The 27,191-nt window shown below is 42.3% G+C and overlaps 1 protein-coding gene across 13 annotated transcripts in view; it reads left to right on the top strand.

The window, feature by feature from the left end:
• The window catches only part of CHL1 (cell adhesion molecule L1 like), a 142,027-nt gene extending 116,902 nt beyond the window's left edge, over window positions 1–25,125 (top strand). For 11 of the 13 annotated variants that reach the window (XM_054838467.1, XM_054838470.1, XM_054838466.1 and 8 more), the window contains 10 exons: window positions 1,706–1,776; window positions 4,277–4,499; window positions 7,033–7,148; window positions 7,316–7,520; window positions 7,754–7,876; window positions 9,173–9,352; window positions 16,157–16,318; window positions 16,997–17,128; window positions 18,004–18,076; window positions 19,973–25,125. In XM_054838467.1, the coding sequence (XP_054694442.1) occupies window positions 1,706–1,776; window positions 4,277–4,499; window positions 7,033–7,148; window positions 7,316–7,520; window positions 7,754–7,876; window positions 9,173–9,352; window positions 16,157–16,318; window positions 16,997–17,128; window positions 18,004–18,076; window positions 19,973–20,189 (1,502 nt within the window). In that variant the 3' untranslated portion in view covers window positions 20,190–25,125. Of the gene's footprint in view, window positions 1–1,705; window positions 1,777–4,276; window positions 4,500–7,032; window positions 7,149–7,315; window positions 7,521–7,753; window positions 7,877–9,172; window positions 9,353–16,156; window positions 16,319–16,996; window positions 17,129–18,003; window positions 18,773–19,972 lie in introns of all 13 variants that reach the window. The other 2 variants (XR_008578841.1, XM_054838476.1) reach the window with 2 other exon arrangements.
• The last annotated feature ends 2,066 nt before the right edge of the window (window positions 25,126–27,191 follow it).

Below are 27,191 nucleotides of genomic sequence, written 5' to 3'. Positions count from 1 at the left end.
TTTATGGGGAGCCTTTCGGCAGCGCTAAGCTTGTCAAAAACCTCCATTCGCAGCGCGCTTCTGTGGTGGGTTGAGCTGGCTGGGGGCCAGGTGCCCACCAGAGCCGCTCTCTCACTCCCCTCATTCACTAAACAGGGGAGAAAAGGCATAACGAAATGCTTGCAGGTTGAGATAAGGACAGGGAGAGATCACTCACTAATTATCGGCACGAGCAAAACAGACCAAACTTAGAGAGGGAATTCATCTGATTTATTACTAGGCAAAACAGAGTAGAGGAATGAGAAAATAAAATCAACTCTTAAAACACTTGCCCCCACCCCTCCCATCTTCCCGGGCTCAACTTCACTCCCGGCTTCAACCTCCCCCCCTCAGCGGCACAGGGGGACGGGGAGTGGGGGTTACGGTCAGTTCATCTCACGGTGTTTCTGCCGCTTCTTCATCCTCAGGGGGAGGACTCCTCTCATCGTTCCCCTGCTCCAGCATGGAGTCCCTCTCACGGGGTGCAGACCTTCAGGAGCAAACTGCTCCAGCGTGGGGTCCCCCACGGGGTCACAAGTCCTGCCAGCAAACCTGCCCTGGCGTGGGCTCCCCTCTTCACGGGTCCACCGGTCCGGCCAGGAACTTGCTCCAGCGTGGGCTTCCCACGGGCCGCAGCCTCCTTCAGGTGCCTCCACCTGCTCCAGCGTGGGGTCCTCCATGGGCTGCAGGTGGAATCTCTACACCCCCTCATCCTTCCTCCATGGGCTGCAGGGGGAATCTCTACACCCCTCATCCTTCCTCCATGGGCTGCAGGGGGAATCTCTACACCCCCTCATCCTTCCTCCATGGGCTGCAGGGGGACAGCCTGCTTCACCATGGCCTTCACCACGGGCTGCAGGGGGATCTCTGCTCCGGCGCCTGGAGCTCCTCCTCCCCCTCCATCTGCACTGACCTTGGTGTCTGCAGAGTTTCTTACATCTTCTCACTCCTCTCTCCGGCTGCAAAAGCTCGCTCTCTCTAAGTGTTTTTCTACTTCTTAAATATGTTATCACAGAGGCGCTGATTGGCTTGGCCTTGGCCAGCGGCGGGCCCATCTTGGAGCCGGCTGGCATTGGCTCTGTCAGACACAGGGGGAGCTTCTGGCAGCTTCTCACAGAAGCCACCCCTGTAGCCCCCCCGCTACCAAAACCCTGCCACGCAAACCCAACACAGCTTCTCACGGTGACTGCAAATGTTGTCTCCCTGAAAGTCATTTCAGAGGCCAACTGTTCAGCACAGCATTTGCATTCCCCAGCATTTTTCTTTCTTTTTTTTCTCCCCTTTACTTCAATTTCAGGTCCTTTTTCAGCTTTTCAACTCTGTGCATCCCACTAATGATATACCTTCTGTTTACTATCCCCACAGGGACAAAAACCTCTTCCTCATAATCCCCCTACATCTGGTGCTTTGAAATCCAAAAGTCACAGTTTCGTGTTAGCTGGTGGCTCCAACCAGCTAGGGCACTTAGGAATCAAAACTGCATAAATGATGTGTTTCATTCACAGCAGCTTTGCTGATCCAAGTAATTAATCTCACAAACGTTTTTTTGTTTAGGTGTCTTTCACTGTCAGTAATACAGAAATAGGAGAAGTTTTTTGCATCTTTTTTTTTTTTTTTTGCATTTAAATAATAAATGCAAATAAAACCCAGGATATGCATACTAACCTTATCACCTGTGTGGTTTCAGCTCCAGACAAGAACCCAGAAAACATCCGAGTTGAAGCTTCTGAACCAAATGAAATGGTGATGAAATGGGAGGTAAGGCAAACGTGTCCGTCCATGCTACAATATTGGAACCAGGTTCTCCCTCCAAGCAGCAGTTTCTAAAGCAGCATGGAATTTATCAGGATGTTGGTTTAATATAATTACATTAAAAAAGAAATAACAGACCCCTTGACTTTATCTCCCCTTCCCCTACCCCTGTTTTTTTTTTAGGAAATATTAGCAAATTCTGTAGGTAGGATCCTTGATGCTCCTGAAGTCAAAGGTAAAATTGTTATTGACTTTAACGCGTTCTGGATTTCCTCCCCTAATTTCATTTTGATTTCAAAAGACAATGTTTTACATCTAACTTTGCAGGTTTTTAAGAAATATGAAAGTCCTACAAAGCACAGTGAGAATCCTCCAGAGTACACTCTTCTTCTGTGCATCTTGCATACAAGAAAGTGCTTAAAATAATTGGGGTCTCACCCTGCTCTGCAGGAGGAGCAGCCAGGCCAGGGGATGGTTTACACGTAGCTTCTGCCCTTCCAGCTTGGAGGTTTAAAAATGACACAGATCTTGAGTTGAATTTTTACATCAAGAACTAAAGGAGTGAGCATAAAGCTCCTGAGCACGTGTGTCAAAGGAATTGTGTAAAAGTCTTGAGGATGGTTTCCAGTCTTCAAATTCCCTGGCTTTTAAGCTTACAGCGTCTGTGGCAACAGTTTAGAGAGATATATATTCCTTCATTCAACGCAAATTTCAGCAACTGTGGAAGGAAGCATATATTTTTGTGGCTGGAATTAAACACAATTTACATGAGATTTACTTCTCAATCTGCTGCTCGCAGCAAAGAACAATAAACGTTTCCCCAGTGTGAATTCATGGTTTAGGCTATAATTATGCCGAAAGGAGATGGCCCTCTAGATCTGTTGACTTGGATTTGGGTGGGGATTTTTGCTGTACGACATAGCCCGGGGTCAGGGAAGACAGTCCTGCCTCTCAGAAGAAATGCAGAGTGGCAGTAACCAGCATGGCTCGGAAATGTTGCTGTGACCAACGCTTCGTTGAGCAAGGAACGAGCACTCCTCCTCTCCGGGAAGCCTGTAATCCACTGCTCAGACAGGGCAAAAGTAGAAGCGAACACTGAGACTGAAGGGATGGACAGGCTTTGTTAAATCTTGTTGAATCATTTAAATGTCGTAAACAGGATATTCATTTATTTATGGTGTTTCCTGTATGCTTTTCAGAGGAAATGCTAGGCACCAAACGTGCTATTTCTGGCAGACAAAGGCTGCAAAATGATGTTAATCTTCCTACTTTGGATTAAGAGACCAGATGAGCATTAGTGACTAGCTTTTCAGCCAAGGATTTGCAGCATTAAGGAAGATCAAAATAAGAGTCAAGCAGTGCTGCAATTTAACTCTAAACAAGAAGTTATTTTTTAGTAGCAATTTTTTACTTCTTCAGCTTCTCCTGAAAATCCCATTCCCCAGGATCTTTGCCATGGAGGTGATTCTCCCAGCCGTGCCTGTTAGAAAGATGCCCAGTCTACCAGCTCCTTCACCCAAAGGTCCTCATAACCTCAGAGTAGATAAGTGGGAATTTTTGCAGATCCCCCAGACTTAGGTCCCCCTGTCCATGAGGAGCATCAATGGGGCATCACTTTTTGCTGGTACTTGCAAGTCGATGATGTTTCATTTCAGACCTCTGTGTATCCTCAGCTTGGATACGTATCAGTTATTATATATTTAATATGTGCAATATATAATTCAAATATTATTAAAAGTGGACTATGTGGTGGGAAATACCCACAGCTGTTTCGGTGGACTCAAATAACCCTCATCATTTTTGGTAGTGCAGGTGACCAGTTAACTTTATTAATTAATAAGAAGTACATTTTCAGAGAAATAAACTCAACTGGAGAATGTCTCATGACAAGCCATTGCTACACATCTAATATTTTATAAATTCATGTTAATTAGATGGGAACCATGCTGTGATGAATTCTTCAGCTGCTCGATGAGAAAAGAGTAGCACAGCAGTTGCACATTAAATGTCCAGGCGTAGTTTCAAGCATTTGGTGCATATTTAGAACAAATCTAAATTTTAATGACCCAACTTGCTGTGCTACATAAAATTCTAAGATAAAACACAGATTTTAGCTGTACTAAAAGGCACACACAGCCTTGTGCCAAAATATGCATTTTAGTTCTGCTAAAAGGCACGCGGTTTTACATCACACAAGAAAACAATGAAAACCTGTGGCAAAACAAAACCTGATGTATGTAGTATGTGGAAATATGTCTACTAGCAATTAATCTGTTTTTAATCCAACTATTTCTCTGCTTTCACCCACCTTTGTCTTGAAGCCATGACATTTTTCTTCCAGTCATCTTAAAATTAAAACGTCAGCGAAAAGTTTAAGCTTTTTCCCCCCCCTTTTCTTTCCCAATGTTATAACACACCCTCCAAAATTATTCCCCCCTCCCCTCAGCTGCTGTTTCATGATTACTGCAACAAAGGCAGGCAAGATCTCTTTTAACTTCTTCTGCAGCCATTGAAACCCATGGAGAGGAACGGGCCGGGGCTGGAGTACAAAGTCAGCTGGCGGCAGCGGGGAGTCGAGGCAGACTGGAACGAGGAGACGGTGAAGAAGCATTCTCTGACCCTGCGAAACACTCCCACCTTCGTGCCTTATGAGATCAAAGTCCAAGCGGTAAATAATTTAGGATCCGGTCCTGAACCAAACGTTACCATCGGATATTCAGGAGAGGACGGTAAGTAGCGGAAACTTTCATGTAAAAATAGGCTGCGTTGGGAAATTCTTGCAAAACGATCGGGTATGGAGTGCTGGATTAGGCAACCCAGGGTCAAAACTGTTTAAACGCCAGTGCTCAGTGTGATGGGCTACGTGAGACACAGATACAGCTGATGCTGGGTGCCATGGATGCCAGCTTGCAGGGTTGTTTTGGAAAGGTCACTTGTGCTTTCATTCATCTCAGTTGCTGGCTTAGTCTGGATGCCTGTTTGAAGGCCACAGTCCATAAGAAGTCTATGAAGTGTAGCAGTCGTTGTGTTGTACTTGGTGGGGAAAAAAATCTTTAGCTTGTCTGGAGCCCGATTCAACAGTTTAACACTGTCAGAAGTAAAGTACTCTGGCAATTAACTACAAACCCTCAGGCGCTGGGCGTTGTAAGTGAATTTATCGGTGATCCACATTCCCATGTGTGCTGCGTGTTACCTTGTCCAGTGAGTCTGTGAAGAACAGGTCCTCTTCTCCAGCCTGGGTTCTGTGCAGTGGCTTTCCATGGCTCCCTGGTGGCACAGCCCCTCTCAGGCCTCCCTGTGTCTCTGGAGAAGTCTTCCTCCACTGTGAGGCTTTGCTTTGGTCTACTCCTGCTCCAAACCCCCTTCCCAGGTCTTCTCAGCTCCTGCCCACCTTTGATTTTGGGCTCTGCCTGGCCCATGGTTCATGATCCAGGCCAGACCAAAGAAAGACGTTTTCTCTCCTTGCACCCATTTTCACAAAACAGATTCCCTGGGCTGCTCTGAACTCGCAGCCACCGCTTGCGATATCCAACTTTTGCAAATGCTCTTTGAGCTCTGGCTTCATGGTGGGCTTTAATAATCATGTCCTGTTAGGAGAGGTGAAAAAGCAGGAGTATTGCCATGCTAATAGAACTAACGCCGGTGCCATGTGGGATGTGACAGCCCTGCTACATCCATAGGACACTGGATAATGTCACTGCTGAGGCCACCCCAACATCTCTGAACAGCAGCCTGTCCCCTTTGGTGTTTACCGCATGGCTACAGAAGATATTTGGAGAACTGGCAATGTATCCAGCTGCAGTAAAGAAACGCCTAGCCTCACGTTAGGAAGCAACCCAGTTAAGCGCTAACACCACCAAAAAAAAAGAACTTTTTTTTGTAGGAATAAACAGCATGGTGGCCACCTAGTGTGGGGTGCCAAGCTTCCCTGATCCCAAATACGAATGCTTATTGCATTTGCAAACGCTTAGCAGCAGGGGCTGGGAGCCATGGGCAAAGGGGGGCAGAAGGGCCAGCGAGTGGTCCCTGTTTCAGATCTGCTGATTAATTTCAGTAAAGTCAGACAGTTTTCATCCCAGAAATCTGAAGTCTTTAAGTTGTTTCCATAAGAATGAAATAAACTGACAGTTTGAATGGCCTCTGAAAAGTCTACAGTGGATTAGCCAACTGAAACAAGCGTGTGTCTTGCTGCTTGTCGAAATGACCAGCCAGCCACGTCCTTGGTTCAGCCCACCACGTCCTGCAGCACTCGCTCCCCGGGAGCAGTAGTATAGGTGCTGCTGCTCCCACCTCTCTGCTTGCTGCAGCTTCTCGCAGAAGCCGTTGTGGAGTATCATGATCCGTGGTAGGTGATAGGAAACAGTCAGGAAAGTTGCTGCGATAAGCACAGCGGTAAGAAATGTTACCGGCTTTACAGAGGGGAACCAATCCTAAGGCGGACTCTCTGGAGCACTCCTCTCACTGAGTGTGCGCGCCAAGACCTGCGTTGTCAACCCCGAATGGACCAGTTTGATGTTCACAACCTGCCAAGTGCTTCCTGGTGTTTCACCAGCATAAGGTTTCGGTGCTGGGAATGGTCTTGGTGCTTCTCAGGCAGGAGAAGCCCCACTGTGCACCCAGAGGTGGGCAATGGGAAGGGTTGGTGGGACATCTTCCCTCCCCATAGAGCGTATGGCAGACGAGAGGGTGAATACTGAGAACAGAGAGAAAAACCCCGCAGCATGTTTATTTTCTTTGTGTATCTGTGATGGATCTAATTTTATATCTATCAGTGGAAAATCTTCCTTGCAATTCAGTTGTCAATGGATCAAGGAGTCTTTTTTTTTGCAGGCACTATAATAGCTCTCTGTGTTGTGTAGTGATTAAAATCCTACTGTTTAATGAGCTTAGTTGTAAAATGAAATTGATTATAAAAAAACCCTTTATGATTGCCTTCTTGAGTGCTGTGTTAATCATTTTTTTTTATTCTTCTCACTGCTGTAAGCGTTACTTGAAACAGGAAATCATAAATACTGGTGTAGAAATTCATATGTCCCAGTGCACCTGTATTCCAGCCCTCAACAGAAAGCCCGGATATGGCAAAATAATGTTTATTGGCCCATTTTACCCACTGGATGCAGGTGGAATGGTTTTCCTCTTGCCTGCAGTACGACTGCATGAACTGCCACAGCTTGAGCTGGAAAGCTCAGCCCTGTAGCTGTGAGCAGGATGGAACCAAGCTCTTGTGAGTGTCTTTAATATGCGGCACTTTTGCGTTTACAGTTCCAGATGCCGCTCCTTCCGGCGTATCGGTGGATATTGTGAACAGCACGCTGGTCAAAGTCTTCTGGTTTGGAATACCAAGGGACAGAGTTCGTGGACATTTAAGAGGCTATAAGGTTACAAATTTCTCTTTAAATATTTGTATACAGTCGAATAAACTACTAAATGAATCCCAGATCACGGATAAATTGCAAACTCTCATTTCTGGGAAGATAAGATAAATCAATATCGAGTTCATGCGCATACAACATGATTTGTTATAGAAATGCCACTCTCAATGCAGGTCAGTTGGTGGAAAACAAAAAACATGCTGGATGGAAAAAGGCATCACCCAGAGAAACACTCCCTAACGTTTGTAGGAGACAGAAACTATGGGATGATTCCCGGTCTAGAGCCCTTCAGTGAATTCCGCTTAACTGTTTTGGCTTACAACGCCAAAGGAGATGGCCCGGAAAGCTCCCCCGTTGTGTTTGAAACTCCAGAGGGAGGTAAGACAAAATGAGAATATGGGATGGAGGGACATAAATAGAAATTGTCCATGTAACAAGGCAAGCTGATTTCCTTATCTAAAGTGATTATAAGATCTCTAATATTCATAAAACCCTGCACTGGAAAGGGGAACCGTAGGTGTTGAGCTAAACTGTATCCTCATTTAACAAGTATGTGTAGCGACAGTCCTGTTCAATCTTCTTCTCTGAAAGCTAAACCCTGTATCTTCCAGTTCCCGAACAACCACGTTTTCTAAGGATCCTGAACTTTGACAAGGACTCCGTCACTCTGTCATGGGGACTTCCCAAGAAAGCAAACGGCCACCTTACTGGCTACATTTTGCAATACCAGATAAGTACGTGCTTGCTTTACTTTGATTTTAAAATTTAAGCATTATTAGATTAAAGGAAAAAAAAAAAGTTTGTATGTGCACAGTTATTTAAAACAGAGGCTGATGAGAAGGGCTGTTTCTGAGATCCCTGTAACAGCCATCGCATCAGAACGGCGTGTTTTGAACTGCGATGCGCACACAGCCTGCTAGAGGGCAGGCCAAAGTCATCTTCCAGAGCAAAGAGTTTTCCGTGCCCTTTCCTGAGGGCACATTGCTGCCGTGCCCTATTCCACATTTATAGACTAATTCAATTATTTCATATTTGCAAATTATACCTAATGTTGTAGTTAAGAAGACCCATAAATTGTAGGTGCGTTTTACTGAAGTGAAACTCGTTTAATGCAAAATAAATTGTGATGATAGCACTTTAGCCACATTTATTCAGATCTTCACATTATGCCAGTGAGCACCTCCGCCCTCCCTGTAGAATGCTTCAGCAGAAGTGCAGACAACTACCACCTAAGTCACACTATTGAGTAATCACCCTGAGAAATAACAAAATACCAGGGGTACAGAAGACTTTCTTTCATGCCTACGAAGAACTGAGTAGCTGGGACACGGACTCTGAGCAGATAACCTCAGGCAGGATCCAGCATTGGTCCCAGTCTGCCACAACACCAGCTGTGCGGTCTGGTGACAATTCAGGGTATTTTATATTTTCTTTGGGGATGGAACAGGATTAGACTGTGTCCTATTTACAAAAAAAAATCCCCATGTACTTTTCACTTATCTCTGCTGCTAACAGAACTGCCCAGTTGCCTTTGCAAGCTGAGGCTGAAGGCTGGATCTTGCCTTTGTTTTTGATGACGGTGGGCAGAGAGTGGATCCGTCTATTTAGGCAGTTTGGGAGTGGCAACCCCTCCTTCAGCTGCCAACCGTGCCACGGCAGAGCGGAGCACAGCACCACAGCCATCCCTTAACTTGCTTGCAAAAGTTTGCAGATGTTTGGAAGCAAAGCAAGAAGCAATTCATATATATTTAATGATCTAGGAGACAGTAATTTTTACCTCCCACTCAGTATGTGCATAGCTGGAATCAGAGAGCTTTTTAAGCACAGTAATAGCTCACTGAGCAGTTGGGAGATTGACAGGGATGAGATAAATCCCATTTAAGTACCTGGCAGGAAGGTGAGATATGCTTATTCAGGCTTCATCCTTCCTGCTTCCCGCAGAGTGCCTCCCTTGCCGGAGCGTTTGTGACACGTTTCATGTTCGTAGCCTTTAGCTGCTGGATCTGACTCAACTGCCTCTTCCCTTTCAGTAAACGAAACGCACGAAATCGGACCTCTGAGTGACGTCAGCATCACCAACCGCTCCACACTCAGCTGGAGGCTTTCAGGTCTCAGCTCCAGTACCAAGTACAAATTCTATGTAAAGGCTTGTACGGTCAAGGGCTGTGGGAAGCCGGTCACAGAAGAAGGACTAACAATGGCTCAAGGGAGTAAGTTAATGGGCAATATGTTTTTATGTGGAGAAGCACTAACAATAATGGAAAAATCTATCGAGAATATTCCAGGCTTGACGTTTCCTTTGTAATTAGAGAAAATAAATTTGTTTTTCTTTCCACGGGAACAATCAATGAACTTTTCAATGTAGCCATGCAGCCTTCAGAAAAGTAGAACTTAGCCGTTTCGTTTTACTGTGCAGTACTGTGTTTCTATTCCCACCAAACAACTCTTTAAGCCGTACTAGAATAAGTGAATTGCATTTAGTCACGAACAGAAGATTGAAGATCTAGATAATCTGTTCTCAGTAATATTATAAAAAAAAATTCTGCCCTTTCATGAAGACGGGGGACTCCCAGCAACATGAGAGGCAGGTATTTGACATGGAAAATCCAGATGAGCATAAAGCTGAGTGCAGTGCATTTGATCCATTATTTTATTATTATTATATCAGAGACTGGAAGTGAGCATTTGTGCGCCACTTATACCCTATCCTAAAACACTGATGTTTAGTGATTTAAAGGAAAATTGCAAGCACTATACGATAACTCATCTTTCACATTCACCTGAAATGAAATAAAATTACTGTGCTCAGCAAGTCTGAAAACTCTATAATACCGAGGAACAAGTCCTTGCTATTAATCAGAAAACATTGCTGTGCACTTACCATGGGGACGGAGAAAGAGAGCGTGATAAGCAACAGAGTCCTGGTTTCATCATTTTTAGCCATGATAACAGTCTGAAAAAATGTTGATATAAAGTAGAAAAATGGTCCGTGTTGCACAACATCCTATTGGACTTCCAAGTTGCAGGATCTCTTCAGTTACAGGTAGAACAAGTAAAAAGTACTTTAAACTTGTCACATCCCAGTTCAGGATCCAACCGTGAGCTATCATCCATTCTCTCAAGTGGTGAACCCCCTTCACAGCTGTCCTGCAGCCTCCAGACTCACTGTAGTATACAGGTAATCATGTGGTAGGAACTATTAATCTGTCAGCATGGTTTAAAATTTATTCTTCATTAAGGAAAGTAATAGATCTTTTTTTTTTTTTTCAAGCTAAAAATAAAAAAATTCACCTCATTAGTTACCTTCCCTGGCCTTCATTGGGCAGCCAGAATAATGTGGTTTGGCCACTTGAAATTCTATAACTTCTTTGAATAACCTTGTCAGGTTTTATGAAATGCATCCCTGCGTGATATGCTTAGAAGGATGATAATGTTGCCATTCATTTTGTTCTCGTTCTCTTCTTTTCTTTCCTAAGACTTTGTTTCGGCAGTGGCAAAACCTGATTCTGGTGAAATGCTTGTAGAACAGAGTACTATAATTAGTAAAAGCAGCAAGGGTCCGTTTCTGCGATTAATGTGTGCTGCTTGCTGGTTTTCAAGCCACCCTAAATGAGGGCACTGCATCTGTCACTGAGATGCCATTAGAATTTTGTGTCATTATTTGGTGGCTAAATTGTTTGGACATTTTTCAACTGAACATGATAGGTTGGAAAAAAAAAAAAAATCACTCTTTTCAGTGACCTTCTTGGGGTTTTAAGTTGTGGTATGGGAAGCAAGGTGATTGTTCAAAATTAAAACAATCTCTCTTTTTGAAGAAAGGGAGTGATTTTGAAAGTCAAAGTTTATAATTTAAAATGACCCACATAAATGACAGATATAAAATGTGGTGCCCTCTGAAATGAAACTCTGAGATAGAGCACTCCAAGTTTCTTTGGGCTTTGATTCAGTGATTCTATATCCACTATTTTCCAGTTTTAGTAATAAAAACATAAAGCTCTCATTGTTCATTTTAAGACTTTGAATAGCTTCCACTGCTGTAATACAGCCTTTCTGTGCCATGGGTATTTCAGAATTTCACGATACATTCTGCCAGGAAAGTGGGGATGTTGAAGTGGAAGCTATGGATTCATTCACATTTTATCATTGATATACTTGATCTGCATCACTGCTATTACTTTCATTTATTTGCAGTTATCCCTGCTACTATAGTCTGGAATCGGAAAGAAAAGTCAGTCTCTTTTTTAATAGATACACATGCAAGTATGTATGTATCACCACTAAAAAACCAGGTCTGCGTAGGGAAAAGTGTTGTGCCTTAAATGCTGGCTTTGCCAGCCTGTAATTTATGTGCAACCCATCTCCTGATGATGAGTTTGCAGTGACATGAATGACTGAATTTAGTAAAAAAGTTTCTCTCCATTAAACATAACTCCCTGTACAGATAAATGGGTAGATCATACCCTTTCTCTACAACTGCAGCATCTTCCTCTGTGAATGAACCGTTCAGATTTTTGTCAGGAGTAACACATTGCTTTGGGTCAGCAACACTTTACCAAAAGCTCAATGAGTGGATGCTGGTAGGAAAAGACCATCCCAACGCTCACATCTGCGTTTCTTCATTCTGCGGCGGAGCAGTGCCACATCCTGCATCCTGTGCATGTCCAGCACCGGCGGAGGTCGAGCCCTCTGCTCCGCAACCCTGCCTCTGTCAGAAGGGGCTGTTTCTGTATCATTACGTACCAGAGGAAAACCACGCTTTAATATTTATCTCTAAGATTAAACGCAGGCCCGCTGGAATTAGTGAGAAATAGTAGGCGATACAAAAGCTTTCATTTATAGCATCCTTGTTGCATGGCCCAGCACCACTGACCCTGGCAGCTGATACAAAGTCAATGAAATAAAAGGCCTCTTTCTTAGGAAAGATCTTAAACATAGCCAGAATAACTCAGATACGAAACGCTCATATACCACCAAAGGTCTCTATCACTCGTTGATAAAATACTGTGGACGATCATGAGGAACCTAGGCAAAAGGATATTTGCATTGTACTGCAAAATAAATAATAGTTTAATTTTTGTGGCTTTATCTTGGTTTCATTTCACAGAAGAAGGTATACTGCCTTTAGAAAATGAGTTTTATCTCTTGTTTTTCCATTTTCAAGCAGTATTTCTTAAATGACCTACAAACTAATTAATGTTCCCCTTGGAAATGTCGATTTCCCAATGATCATTAGCTCTCAGAAGCATAACACAAAATAATGTCCTTACATGAGTGAAAAAAATTAATTTAATATAGCAGTCCTTCTTTAACACAAAGCTTCTTTTCATCTAGAGTTACCAGTGTTTCTCGAGGATTACTAAACACATATTACATGTTGAAAATGATTACTGTGTGTCCAGAAATTCAAGCCCTAATGAAAAATTCATCCAGAGGAAGCCGTACAACTGTAGTTTTATTTTTCAGAGAGGCCAGAGAATAGAAGTTCACCAGTTTCATTAATGTTTCAATGGCAATTGGCACGTAACTCCCACAGGCATTTTGAAAATCTTACCCAGAGGGTACTAACCTTCCTGACACACCATAAGATGAGAGTAACCATTTGTAACAAAACGTATGGGTTTAGTTCTCTTTTGCACAGTGAAAAAGGAAAAATACAACTGCCTTAGCCAAATGTAACCACCGGTGTTGTTACCAGCAAACCCCCAAATATACCCTATTTGCTCACAATCGGGAGAATCTGGTGAAATCTCCGTGAAAAGTTTCCTTTTCGGTCAGTTATGCTATGCCACTCGGTGCCCGTTCTTTGGCCGGGGCACCTGTGGCCCATGGAACGCTGCTGGTAACGACAGGCGACGCGCCGTCCTGCCAGCCCCGGTGCTGCACGCGGGCTGCTGGGAAGAGCACCATGTGGTATATCGCCGTTTTCAAACCCCTATCCTTTTGAGCGAGAAAAATACGCGTGCTACATATAATGCGCTAAATATATCAGTTTCGGAGCACTGCAAGCAAATTAACCATTTCTCTTTTGCTTTTTTTTTTTTTTTTTTTTTTTGCTTTTTCCTCTTCTACCAGCCTGCCCCAGAGTAGCCAGCACAGAGCTGAGGAGAAGCAGCAAGAGATGCACAAGCTATATATAACCTTGTCTGAGCTCAGGTTTCTCCTACAAATGGCAATCAGTACAAATAGCTTATCACTAACTCACCCATAAATTCTTCTCAATAGACTTTACACACAGCAGGTTTAGTAATTTCTAGAGCTCAAAATATTCCCAATTTAGCATGAATTACCTCCCACACTAAAAAAGCCCAGAAGATGAAGGATACTTGTGATGCACATTTATACACTTTTAATAGCCAGGCAGTAGGGGAAAACTAATGAAAGTTCAGCTTTCCATTTATTGCAGCAGATGTATTTAGACAGGTACGGTTATAAATTAAGATGTTGCCCACAATTAGTATTTAGCTATTAGACTGCCAGCTTTTTTATATAAGTATGTTTTACAACAGATGTGCTAACTTTTGGAGAACTAGCACTCTTGTAAGTCTTTGGGGGCAGTTTATATTGTTTTTCCCTTTATATCATAAGCTTCTATAAAAAATGTGTGTTCTGTTCTCATAAATCTCAAAGCCCGGTAGGAATATTGTAAAATTGCAGTTCAGTGTTTAATGTTCATTCGAGTCCCATGGTGTGGCTGATAAATAGTGGGGGAAGATGTGAAGTGCTGGTGATATGCCTTTATTACTAATGCTTCTTCTCCCTTATTGTAGATTAAAAACCTAACCCAACTGCTTTCAATTTTCTGCAGCTAATTTCTGCAGCTCGCTGACCTTTCAGTATGCTGAACTTTTCCTTATCTGTATATCTTTGCTTTTATTTTTCAGGATGCTACACTGCTTTTTCTATTCCAACCAGCAAACTTGCCCCAATTAGCATTGCTTTCTCCTCTCTAGGTGCTATGTTGAGTGTGTAACACAGACCAGAAAGAAATTGCATGGAAAGAAACCTCGTAATCACCCATCACTGGACACCTGTACTGAGTTTTAAAGAAAAAAAAAAAAAATTGTTTAGCTTTTTGAGATAGGTGATGTTAAACAGCCTGGAGAGCCCATGGTAAATCCCCAGTCCCAGGTCCAGTTGGGCTCCAACCCTCATTGCAGGACGTGCGTCTCGGTGTGCCGGGGAGGGGCTGATCCAGCTGAGCGATAACCTGGGAGAAAAGGGTTATGTTTCCCCCTTTCTGCTTCTGTAAAGAGCTGAGCGTTCGAACAGACGCAAGCTGGAAATACATAGGTGATGCATATGGGCTGGTTAAGGTGGTTTAGGAAAATACGTAACGAACCAAAGCTGTGGGCTACCGTTGAGCTCAGGGTTAAGCATTTTGCTTACCAGGAATTCAGGAGAAATGCTTCCTAAGGAGACTTGTGTTGTGCACAAAGTTGGACCATGTGGTTATCGTGTCATGCATGAGTGTTATACGGGATTGAATACAACGGGTTGAAGTTTCACATTCGTTCTTGTTACTTTATAGATAGCGTTTCCATTAAATACGTTTTTCTGATGTCTCGATTTTAGAACATGTAATTGAAATATACCTGTGGTATCCTGTTGCTTAATTTGCAGTTTGATTAAAAATTATAGCTCAGTTTCACATACTTAATTTAGCAAAAATTACCGATAGATGGATTAATTTATGCTAATAAGCTGTGCTTCAGTATCAGCAGTATTTCAACTGTATGTGTTCTCTCTGGGTCCCAATGGTCTACTAATTTAACTGCTTATTGTAATACATGTATACTTGCCTTGGAAAACTTATCTTGAACTGCTGCTTTGATTGTGCATGGATTCATCTTAATCTTTTTTTTTTTTTTTCCCTTCAGCTGTCAACTAAGCCTTAATCTCTGAAAGCTTCTTGCTTTGCTTGTTTATTAGTTTAAGCATTAATGAATGTTGTTTTACTGTCAGTGCTAATTGGTCGAGTGGTTCTCAAATTATACTGGGTGCCCAGTCTTTAGTTTAGACGACTTTGGATAAAACAGGCAAATTAGGCAACGGAAAACAATTAAAGAGTTATATTTGTTAAGCGCAGCCCCCAAAATGTCCCTCCTGCCGTCGAGGGCAGGCACAGTCCCGTGCCGTACCCCTTGGTTGACTAAAGAGATCCCCCACGTCAACCCGCAGTTTTGGATTTGCTTGTATGAACAGGCTTTTCGTGTTCAGGCAGTGATTGCTAACCTCTGTAGATGTCCTTTTTTCTGTTATCCACAAATGCTATTTTAAAAAGCTTATTTAATACCTTGCAATCTCAATGCAGACAGAAATTACAGTAGACATTTTGCAAGTCTAAAGGCTCTAAAACTAGGGCTACAGGAATTTCCCCTCTGCCTCTTAATCAAATATTAAACTCATCGGGAACATTTACATGCCTAAGTATCAATTAAAAAGCAAACTTCAGCTATATCTAAAAACAGTGCTTTGTGCAGGCATTGTGGAATTTAAAAGGACATGGCAAATCACTGCCAGGGGAGAAATGAGTACAAATCCCAACGTTAATTTTTTTCCGTGAGACACATAAGAATCCATTTCCAGATAACAAGCTGTCGGTGCCTCCCTCCTGAGTTCGGCTCAATGGGAGAAGCATCAAACCCCAGATTATCTATACAAAGCAAGACCATTTTCAAGTTGTAATTTTTTAAGCACGCATTAGTTAAAGCGGATCCATAATCCCCCATCAATATTAACTTTCATCCTGGGAAATGTACAAACCCCTTCATAAACATCAGGATTACTTCAGTCTGCTGTTTAGTTTATCTCATGGAATATTAAAAATCAAACAGGGGGAATGTGTTTTACTTTACTGCCTGCTTTCCAAAATCACATTATCTGATGACAAACGCGAAAAATCCTCGTGTGTCGTATTTGTGTGTTATTTACGTTATTTGTAACTGTGCATTTCACAGGCCTTTTGTTCGATGAATACAATTAATCGATATGACTTGAATATGTACGTTCCATAGGTAAAGGGATCGGCAAGATTTCAGAAGCAGTAAACCCCACCCAAAAGTTTCACCCCATTGAGGCACTTGAGCCTGGAACTGAATATACAGTTCGTCTAGTGACTAAGAACTGGGTTGATAACAATAGCATTTTTGAAGATGTAATTGAGACGAGGGGGAGAGGTGAGACATGAAACCCTTCAAGGTGATAAAGATTTATTTTGAATGTACATAAATGTTGAGGTTCCATCTTACTTTGTGCAGTGAAAGTGTACCAAAGTCATAATTTTGTTCTGTGATCTTTAAGTTGACCCTTGCAGTTGAATCCCATGGGAGCAAGAACGTATCCGTGGTTCTCGGCTCAGCCCTGTGCTTTACTTGACGCGCAATAGCCTGGAACAATTACAAACCTTTACAAAACAGTTTTCCCTCCTATGCGATTTTGAAAGGGTAGTGCTGTGACACAGTCCATTTGAAGTGTGCCAGTCCAGTGGTTTGCATGTGTTGGGTGCACTTTTCACTCTGTTTCTTTCGCAAAACTGCTTTTGCATGAGAGGCTTAACAATTCTCTGTTCAGCTTTCCTGTTTGGCATTAAATCCTTTGAGTCAACTACTCTCTCAGAATTACCTTTCCAAAATGTCTGTATTGTGCCTTGTAGAGCGCGCATTCCCCTTGAATCTAAAAATGTCACGCTCTGGACGTATTTCTGTCTTGCATTTCTTTAACTTGAACACAATAAGTAGTGATAGACTGATTCAATTCAGATTCACTGAAGAAAATGTTGTGTATTCATGTGATGCCTTTTTCCCCTGATTAATTTTTTTTTTTTTTTTTCCCCACTCCTCTTCTGTGTTACAAAGCCTATGCTGGCATTTATGACGGAATTTCCACCCAGGGGTGGTTTATTGGACTGATGTGTGCCATCGCTTTGCTCACCCTACTGCTGCTAACTGTTTGCTTTGTCAGAAGAAATAAAGGAGGAAAATATTCAGGTAAATGGATTTATTGTGCTCTCGCTATGTTCACATGTTAATAACAAGCATCCTTCAGACTTTTGTCTCTGGAGGCTGCAGAGCCGCACGCAGAAACATCCAATTAGGGTTTGTAGCTTTTGGTAAATATCCACAGAATGGATTCTAATGAATATAAGTGAAACTCTGCTCTCTGGGTGAGACAGTGCTGCGTGCTGCTCAGAGATCTTGCTGAGGCCTTTGATAGTGCTCGTTGAATCTTCCAGTATTGAATCCAGCCACAGAGTCAAGGTCCTTCACCAGCTGCCCCTCTGAGCCTCGGGTGGCAGGGCTCCCCGCTCGCTCTCCCCCGATCACTGCTACGTGACGTGCTAACTGACAGAGCTTCCACGGGTAGCCAAACTCCTTCATAATAGAATATTTTGCTAAAAGTAATTCTGCAATTTTCAAAGCAATGAGTAAATATTTAAGTATAAATATTGAAGTACAAATATTTAGGTATAAATCTGGTTGCCCAGAGAGGCTGCGGATGCCCCATCCCTGGACACATTCAAGGTCAGGTTGGATGGGGCTCTGAGCAACCTGATGTAGTTGAAGACGTCCCTGCTTATTGCAGGGGGGGTTGGACTAGATGACCTTTAAAGGTCCCTTCTAACCCAAATTATTCGATCATTCTGTGGTTCTATAAAAATTTTCTAGCTTTCTAAAAATTAGGGAACAGCACTAAGCCCTTGATGGAAGCGTGCTGGTTGCGTTCAGCCAGACACGCAGGGCAAGCTGCTGCCCTCCAGGTCAGGCTGTAGGTGATGACAGGCAGTTTTCCCATTGCACCTGCGAAAAGAAAAGTCCACGGCGGAACACGGCATACAGATCTGTGCTTTATTTTATTTGTACAGTGAAAGAAAAAGAAGATTTGCATCCAGATCCCGAAGCTCAATCAATAAAAGATGAAATCTTTGGGGAATATAGGTAAATAGGACCTGCTTTAACAAGCGTTTGTGTTTGTTGGGGTTTTGTTTGTTTCCAGATGTCATCATTATTTAGGACATTTTTATAGCATGCAATTAATGCTATTTTTCATTTTCAAAGCAAACCTCAGAGGATCGGATAATAGTAGGAATATAAAGGTATATCCAGTATACTTAAATCGATCCAGGTTGGGATATCAGTAAATATTGATGTATCAGTGGTTATTTTTCACTTGGTTTTTTTTTTAATTATTGTTATTATTTATTTAGCATTGTATGAATAATGTAAATATATATGATAATTTGGGTGCCTGCTGTAATGTCCATTGAAGTCAATGGAAAGACTTCTCTGTCCTCAGTGGGTTTCTGAAACTCATTCAGGCCCAAATCGTGTGATCTGGGGGATGTTCATTTTGTGGAAGAAAACAAGACCTTGAAATACAGTAAGAGAAGGCAAAAACCCCAACAGCCCTCACTACAGAAATTCTGTAGGAGAACTGAAAAAATGACTTTGGCTGCTTTAAAATAACTAAATCTTACAATATTATGTAACCGTGGTACGAAGAAAAATACATCGTTTCTGTTGAAATCCCACTTATATATACTACATTATTTGTACTGGGATAGGGTTTTTTTCTGCATAATTTCATCTTTATTTAATTTTTAATGCTTTCTAATGGGACAAATATTTAGAAAGGTAAGAAAGTCCTGAGGTTAATAACTTTGACCCCTCTTTTCCCCCCCAAACTCCAAGCTTGTCTTTTTTTTTTTTTTTTGTAAATAGAAATGCCATGTGCAGAAAAGTAGCTTATATTTTTACCATATTGATTACACGCATTATTGATTATATGCTGAAGAGGTAAAGTTCAGGTGTATTGCTCTCCTCCTTAGATAACATTACCAAAGCTTTGGCACTGAATTGGCATTAGCGAGGACCGTAACCGAGTAATTATTACCTAGTTGGGAGGCCTAATTTGGTTTATTTGTAAGCTTTTAATCTATGTCCCCATGCCCCCAAATGTCCTGTTCAGTCAGAAGTCAGGCTGCTTGCATGGTTTTCTGCGGTACCATTAGGAGGAATGGCCAATGGAATTTCTTTTTTTTTTTTTTTTCTCCCCCTGAATTTTGGTGGTGGGTCTGTCCTTTTTAAAGAAATTGCCATTGAGCATGTGCTGCGTATGAGCAGAGAAGGACACTCTGAGTCTGCTTTCCTTTTTCCCTGTTCCTCCCCTTTAGCAGAGAGAAACTCCATCAGTTACAGTAAGATAACAGCAGAACAAGTGAAAAAAAGGGGAAAAAAAGCCCCTTTGTTAGCCACCTAAAATCAGAGAAATGCTCCCAAGGCAGTGAGGTGTAACCTCCAGCTGATGCCTCGTCCCACAGCTTTCTGTCAGCGCACCCACCCCCCTAGAAAGAAAAGGAAATGAATAGGCCCTGACTATTGCCCGCTGCTTTGTAAAATGGAAATGTCTCTTTCTGTGAGGTGTCGAAGCCTGACACCAGCACTGATGGCTGGAACGGATCCCTCAAACCCTTCCCAGCATCTCCTTCTCTCTCCCCTTCACTTTCTGTCCATTCTTCTGTCTATCCAAGGCAAAACGGGGAAAAGCCGAACCCACACGTAGAGCTTTCATTGACGTTTGCCTTTTTAACCAATTCCGTTGTTGTAACACTCACAAAATTATATCTGTGGGGGCTTCAGGTCGGCGTAGATGACCTGTCTGAGGTGCACCAGACCCAGCAGGACTCATGGGGTCAGACCGTTCTCAACGTACAACCCCCACAGAAACGTTTCCCTCGCTCTTCCCTCCTGCTGCTTTCTTTCGCAATAAAAGAGCAGTTGCCATGCTTGCGATTAAAAGCTAGATTTTTGGAAAGGCATTTCTTTGTTTTGTAGTGACAGCGATGAAAAGCCGCTGAAAGGCAGCCTCCAGTCAATTAACGGGGACATTAAAGCCACTGAAAGTGCTGATAGTCTGGTAGATTATGGAGAAGGGGAGCACGGGATGTTCAATGAAGATGGTTCATTTATTGGAGCTTATTCTGGATCTAAGGAAAAAGGATCAGTGGAAAGCACTGGGAGTTCTACGGCAACTTTTCCTCTCCACGCCTAAAATATTGGCAAGAATGATTCGTGTTTAATTGCGATATTTATCTTGATTAGCGCTCCACAGTTACCACATGTGATTGGAAGCAGGTTGCCAATTGAGCCAGTCAGGAACCTGACATCCAGGTAATATAAAAATAAGTCACTGCCACTAAAAGATGATTTTGCCATCCTAATTTCTAGATGTTTTCTTCTGATTAAAACAAAACAAATAATTCTTTACTGTACAAAATGTCTTAGTCTTACCAAAACAGAATTTCTCAGTGTTACATCTCTATACTTAACTGCTACTCCGTGTGTTTCTTAGGTTTGGAATATGTTTCTCTGTATAGTAATTTTTTTTCCTGTATGGCTGTTGTCACTTTGCACGGCTGTTGTCACTTTGTACATACATTTATACGTAGTATTCCCTCACGTACCGTGGCCTCGGCATTGTAGAGGTTATAATACAAGCAAATCAAACAAAACCAACAGTGCACAAAGTGACACGATGCATTCTACCGAGAAAAATAATAATTTTAAATACTGGAGAAATATATTCTATATGTTGTATAATTTTTCATAAAGAAATAAACTCCTTTGCTTATGATGCTCTAAAATTATTTTAGTGGTTACAGCTGACTGCAGTTACCAATACTTAGAGATGCAACTTTACCTACAGAAAAATTGCTCTTAAAAGACAAAGCTCTGGCCTTGTGGATGAATCTTCTGCCCAGTAGCTGGCACTATTTCCTTAAGTAAGTTAAGCTGCAGTATCTTTCCTGTGGCAAGGCAAAACAGGGTTCCCATCCACCATCATTAGAAAGTATTTTAATTTGTTGTCCCGAGTCTCTGCAAGCTGCATTTCTAAGCAAGATGCTTGTTGTCTGTCTCATATCTGTATATTTGTGCGCTAGCATACATTTCACGGAGACGTTGTACATATGATATTAATATTGACACAAGTGAAAATCAGCCTTGTTTTATTTTGAAATGAGACACGTTGCTAGCATGAGTCTGTATAGCTGTGTAGGAATGAATAGAATTGCTTCTCAGTATGGGTTTGGACCAGCAAAACTAGTCTTCAGAAGGAGTTGTGCGTGTACCAGTCATATAAATCTCACATCTTTCTAGTATCGCGTAAAATAGACCTACCTGACTTTCAAGAGATCATTTATTTTCAAGCTATTCCTTGTTAAATAAACAAAAGCAAAAACAAAGAGAAAATATTACGGTATAGTTTCTTTTATATTTTGTTTACTGAACACTGGTTTAGATCTGGTTCTTTTCTTTGCTTCTCCAATACTAACTCAGCGAAGCTGTACAGCACATTTTTTTGGTCTTTTTCTATTGGAATATCCTGATTCTTTTAAAAGCATTTGTATTTTTGAATATGCTTATTTGAGTAGAGTATCAATATGGCTTCATTTCTTCTTGCACTTACAAATGACTGTCACTTCAATCATAGTATTTTTTTTAAATACTTATTGCAGGAGGAATAGGTCCTAAAAGCCATTTTGCATCGTGGTAGTAATTAGGCAAATATCCCCAATGGCTCCTTCACGGTCTCCATTACTTCAATAGAGGAAAGAGAGGAAGCAAGCGTTACTCACGTGGTTACGAGTTTCCAGTAACGCCTGCAATTAGAGCCCGTTAGTTGCCCGCAGAGATGCAGGTTGGTACCCGTGGGAAGGCCACGGCGGTACGCAGCTCCCCTTGCGCTGGGGCTGATCCCCACGGAGGCTGAATCCTCTTTTTTTTTTTTTTTTTTTTAATTATTTTCGCTTGTAAGGAACTTTCATCTGGCCTCTGTTTGGGAAAGCAAACCCCAAAGAGCCAGCCCGACACCCCCAGTGATGCTGTGTGTATGGGTATGAAAGGATGAATGGAAATCTGCCCTGAGCCAAAAGTCACCCCGTCCCATGTCAGTGACCCCGTGGCATGAAGAGCTTGATTTTATTGTTTATAAAGCTTTATCTCCTGTATTTCTCTCAGTCAAAATGCTGAAAAAGTCCAAATCTATTTTCATTATTTAAAAATTATCATTTTAAAAGAAGGGAGTGCATAATTGGAGAAATGTGAAAATTGGCATCTCGTCGAGAGAGACTTTTCCCACCGGGGTCTCTATCTGCTGCCTCTCGTCTGCTGCAGCCCAAACCAGATAAAGTCTGAGAACTGATCAGGCTCGTGACAACCTTTGTTACAAGCTTCGGGCTGGCTTTCATCTATTTCCTTTCGGAACAACCTGCACTAGCGCGTGATCAAGGGTCTTTGAAATAGCAACAAAATTGGGGTGGACTCCCCGAAATCCTCGCTGACCTCCCTGTGCAGAGGGCTGGACCGGAGCCCGCAGAGCTCTCCCAGCCTGGTCCCTCACCAGGGCAGAGCTTTGGGCAGACGCACGTGGGTCAGGCTGGATGCGACCCAGCCGCGGTCCCAGCCGTCCTTCTCCCTGTACTTTGGGTGGCTGCAGATCAGCTAGACTCCTCGTCCCAGAAAATGCCGGTGCTAAACAGATACAAATTTCAAATCATATTAGTGAGTGTCAAATTATCGAATAATGAATATAAATCCCCTGTGCTATCACTTGCTCTGTTGCTGCTAAGAGATGTTTATGACATTCCTGTGATGTGCTACTCATCTGTGCCGGTATGAGTGCTTTTTCTATTAAAATTTTAATTCAGATCCTTAAATCTTAATGTCGGTGTTTCACAATGCCTCAGGGCCTAAAAATCATACAGTGACAAAAAGATGTGCAACGGAATTTGTACAGTGTGCACTGACTTTTGAGGAATATGCCCAATGAATATTAAATAAATGGCTAAAACTCCCGGGGAATCTCACTCACCTGAGCTTTTTTCTCTTTCCCAATCATTTCTTTTCCTTTTTTTTTTTCCCCCCACTGGGGTTTTATTTTCTATTGCAAGGGTACCACTCATCCAGTGTACCTTGAAAACTGCAGCCACTAATGTTTCTTTACAGATTTGCTTTCAAAAATAAACTAACAGGGTAAGCTCAGCTTTTCCTGAGCAGTGCCAGGAGATGGGCTGCTTTTTTTTTTTTTTTTTTTTTTTTTCCAGGGCAGTCTGTTAGAGGTGAGAAGAAGTGTGGCCATGCAGGCTGAATAAAAATATCACCAATTGTACTGCAGTTCTGAAATAGTCCATTAAATCAAATAACTTTTTTTTTTTTTAAATTATTATTGCTCTGGCCAGGAGAGTTTATTAAAATTGGTCGATGGAAATCTGTGGTGATTTTCTTAATTAATACCTAGGCGGGAATTTCAGACTGCCTGCTGGGAGGAGAGAGTCAGGAGCGGCCAGCCGTTGGGCGTGCAGACCATGTCGGACAGGGAATTATTCATTACCTGGTGCCGTGGCTGTTAGTTTGGCTACGTTTGGTTACGTCACGCCGTTACGTTTTGCTGGCAGTACGAGTGTGAGAGGGGAAATGACACTTTCAGATTTGATGTCTCGGTCAACCCAGGATGCAATTTCATCTGACAAGGAGGAGGCATTTCCCTGGCCCCAGGAATCCTGGCAGGCGGATTTAAGCAGCCTCCTCTGGAACATCAGAGGGATGGATGTTTCTCAAAAAGTTGTGCAATTTTGACTATGCATAAGATTAAGCAAATAAAATCAGCTCTTCCTAACTAATGGGAAAAAACCCCTGTGTGGTGGCCCCTGTGGAAGTGAGCCGTTTGCATTCACAGAGCAGCCTACCATTGATTTGGGCTGGATTGTAATCTCAATCCTGAATTTTTATTTTAAAAAAAAATATATATATAATGTAATTACACAATCAAGAATTTGTAGGAATGTCCCCAGCTTCATTCTCTGGCAAAATCTGGGGACCCAATCTCAAGAAATCCTCGCTTGCGCTTGACTCTGCCCTTCAGCGGGTCTAACGGTACAGCACTGGGTATCGAACCCGTTCCGGGGCTGGATCTTGAGGAAAAGCAGAATTAGGAACCAAATCAGAAAATGACTTTCCCCTCTGGGTAAAAATGTGTGTGTATGTATAATAAATTAAACAACCTTCTCTGTAACTCAAGTTTTCAATGGATTTAATTAGCATATCACTTAAGGATGTATGGTATTTGTTCTGTTGTGTTCTTATCACACAAACTTTAATGAGTAGCTCTTTTCCTGATGACCACTTCCATTGACTTAATGGGTCAGATCCAGTGAATGAGAGGTTCAAATAAAAATTTTCAGGACAATATTGTTTTTGAGATGAAAACAAATACTAGCACAATCTTTCTATATAAAAAGGTGGGGTTTTTAACAGTAATTCCACATGCAGTTTTGTAAACTAAAGTTAGAATAACATTTACTGATCCTTGCACACTTCTGAAAGGAAATCTCATCACAATTTTTTGTAGTCATTATTTTGCAGATGAGTGGTAAATCTAGATTATTTTACATACCTATAAGAGCGAATACAGAGAAAGAGAAAAAGGAAATTCTTCATGGCAAGAGAATTTCCTTTGTTTGACAATGGATCAAGCCCTCAGCTGCATCTCTGTTAATGTTTAGTATTTCAAAATAAGGTGTATAAACCGTGTTGGAGTACCGGTACATGTTTACATTGCGGCTCCCTATCTTTCCTGTAAAAGTTGCCAGTGATCTGCACTGATTTGTTCAGTTTTCAGGCAGGAACCAGTAGCTGGGTTTGAGCCAAAGCATACTGTCGCTTTTGTTTTTTATTATTATTATTACTACTTTACACAAGCTACTTTGTAATTTCATGAGAAAAGATCAAAGCAAATGTGGTGTCACCGTTACAATGTTACTTTTTGAGCTAAATGTTCGTGTGCATTTATTAAAGTTTAGAGAAACGTGTTGTACCGTAGTTGCTGTTTGTATCCCGCATATGTGCACGTATGGGTTTTTCAAGATATTTTCATTTTACATGAAATACAACTTTGCTAATAAAAGTTTGACTTGATGTAATCTTCAAAAGCCTTAGCTGTAATCAGCAACTTTCTCTTTTGTTTCGGTTTGGGTTTTTTCCTCCTGATAGCTGTTTCTTTGCTGGGAATCTGGTTTAACTGTCGGTCATAGCCCTCCCTAGCCTGTGGGCTGCGCTGGGCTTCCTCGGCCCCGCGTCAAGGTCGAGCTGCCCTTGGCTTTCGCTGGGACTGTGGGACACCACGGACAACCAACCATCTAGGTATGATCTCCACCAAAGCAGGGCTGAACCTGAGCTGCAAACACCCTGAATTGCCTCATTGACTTCATGGTATGATCATCTCCCGGATCAAAGCATCGCCCTGTATAATGTTAGCGTCTATAACGTGCTTTATCTACTCTGTGACAGTTAACATCAGATAACCTCCCAAGCACACAGAGCTTCAAGCTAAGTGGCATGTGAAATACCTGCAAAAATAACATTACCCAGTATTAAAATACACTTAACCATGAAATGGAAGAGAAAAGCTCAACGTACCAGGCACGAACAGAGGTGAAAGGAGCCGACCCAGTCATACGTGGTAGAATACGGCTATAAAGATTAGCAGGGCGAATTTCTACTCCTCCTCATTAAAGATCACCAGAATAATGGTGATTTTATAAATATCCAGGCACCTAGAAACCGAGTCATATGCTTTTCTTCTTATCCCTTAGTTAGGGAAAACCCCACTTATGCTAAAAGTCTGAAATCTGTGTGTATTCACTATATGGAAATATAACACATTGGGGGTTTTTTGCCAAGGAAAATAGGTAAAGAGCAAAATCCCCTTTCTACTGAGTATTAAAACGGTCATCCCGTCTTCCCTTCCCCCCGCCCCAATATTCAGGTTTACATGTTTGCTTTAATTCTTCTCTCCCTGTCCATGGAGAAAGATAAACCAGGCAGGGCCCGTGCGATGCACCAGGTACGTCCGTCTGACGCCTGGAACAGCAAAACTGCCGCTGCTGAGGACTCATTAAAAGTCAGCAGACAAATCCATGGCAGCTGATACTGCTGCAAAATCCGTTCTGTGGGTTTTGGTTTGTGGTTTTCTTTGTTTTGGTTTGGGGTTTTGGTTTTTTTTTTTTTAAAAAAAGGTATTTAACAGAAAATGTGAAAGATCTAGGCAATGCTCAAGTGTGAGACAAATTGCTCACACAGAGAATGGTCCCTGCCTTCCAGCCCTGGTTTCTGTGCTGTTGTATTTCACTCAGTGAAAGAAATGCTCTTGTTCAGTTTTTTTTCCCTCTCATGTTTTTGGCTACTTCACTTTAGCAGGAAGGTTTCAGGACTTTTTTAATGCATTCTTCACCTGCAAAAACTCTTGAATACATTCAGTGCAAATGCAGAAACAAGTAGGACTGTGCTAACTGGCGTTCACCTTGCAGGAAGGCAGCAAGGGCACGCCGAGGGGGTTTTTTATTATTATTCATATTCTGGAATAACGAGATTTACACTTTTCTCAATAACATAATGGAGAGGAAAAAGTCTTACAATCATGTGCTTCACTGGAGTGAGAATAAAGATGATGCTGCCACCGTCAGGTGCATGGGCTGCAGATCCCAGCTCGCTGCATCCCGCAACCTCTGCCGACTCCCAGCCGACAAATCCCCGAGCAAAAGTTTAAGGAGAAAGTATGGGACCAATATACCTTTATTTGATATTTTGCTTTTAATACCAAGTTGGCATTATTTTGGGGGACAGAGCATTATTTCTAATGTTCAAACATTTCATTCTGTTCTTCAGTATTACAATAAAATGTCATCGCTTTTGGACTTTTACCGTCTGTTACGAGGCTCGAAATGCAGAGCAGCCAGTCAGTCACCCAGTGGAAATACCAGCAGTCTCAGTCGCTGGAAACGCGTAAGCTCTGCAGATTTATAAGCCTTATTTAACAAGCCCTGGGCATTGCTTTTGCCGTGCTTGAGGCCCTGATGGCATCGCTGAGGCCACATCCCCATTTGATGTGGCTCATCCTGCCTGGAAGAGCCGTCCCACCCCAGCACTGCCTGGAGATATGGGCATTTCTGTACTCAACCCCGCTGCCCCCCCCAGCGCCCAGCTGGCAGGTCCTGCT

The sequence above is a fragment of the Grus americana genome, chromosome 11 (genome assembly GCF_028858705.1).
Source record: "Grus americana isolate bGruAme1 chromosome 11, bGruAme1.mat, whole genome shotgun sequence".
Lineage (NCBI taxonomy): Eukaryota > Metazoa > Chordata > Aves > Gruiformes > Gruidae > Grus > Grus americana.
This window is presented reverse-complemented; position numbering and strand designations above follow the sequence as displayed.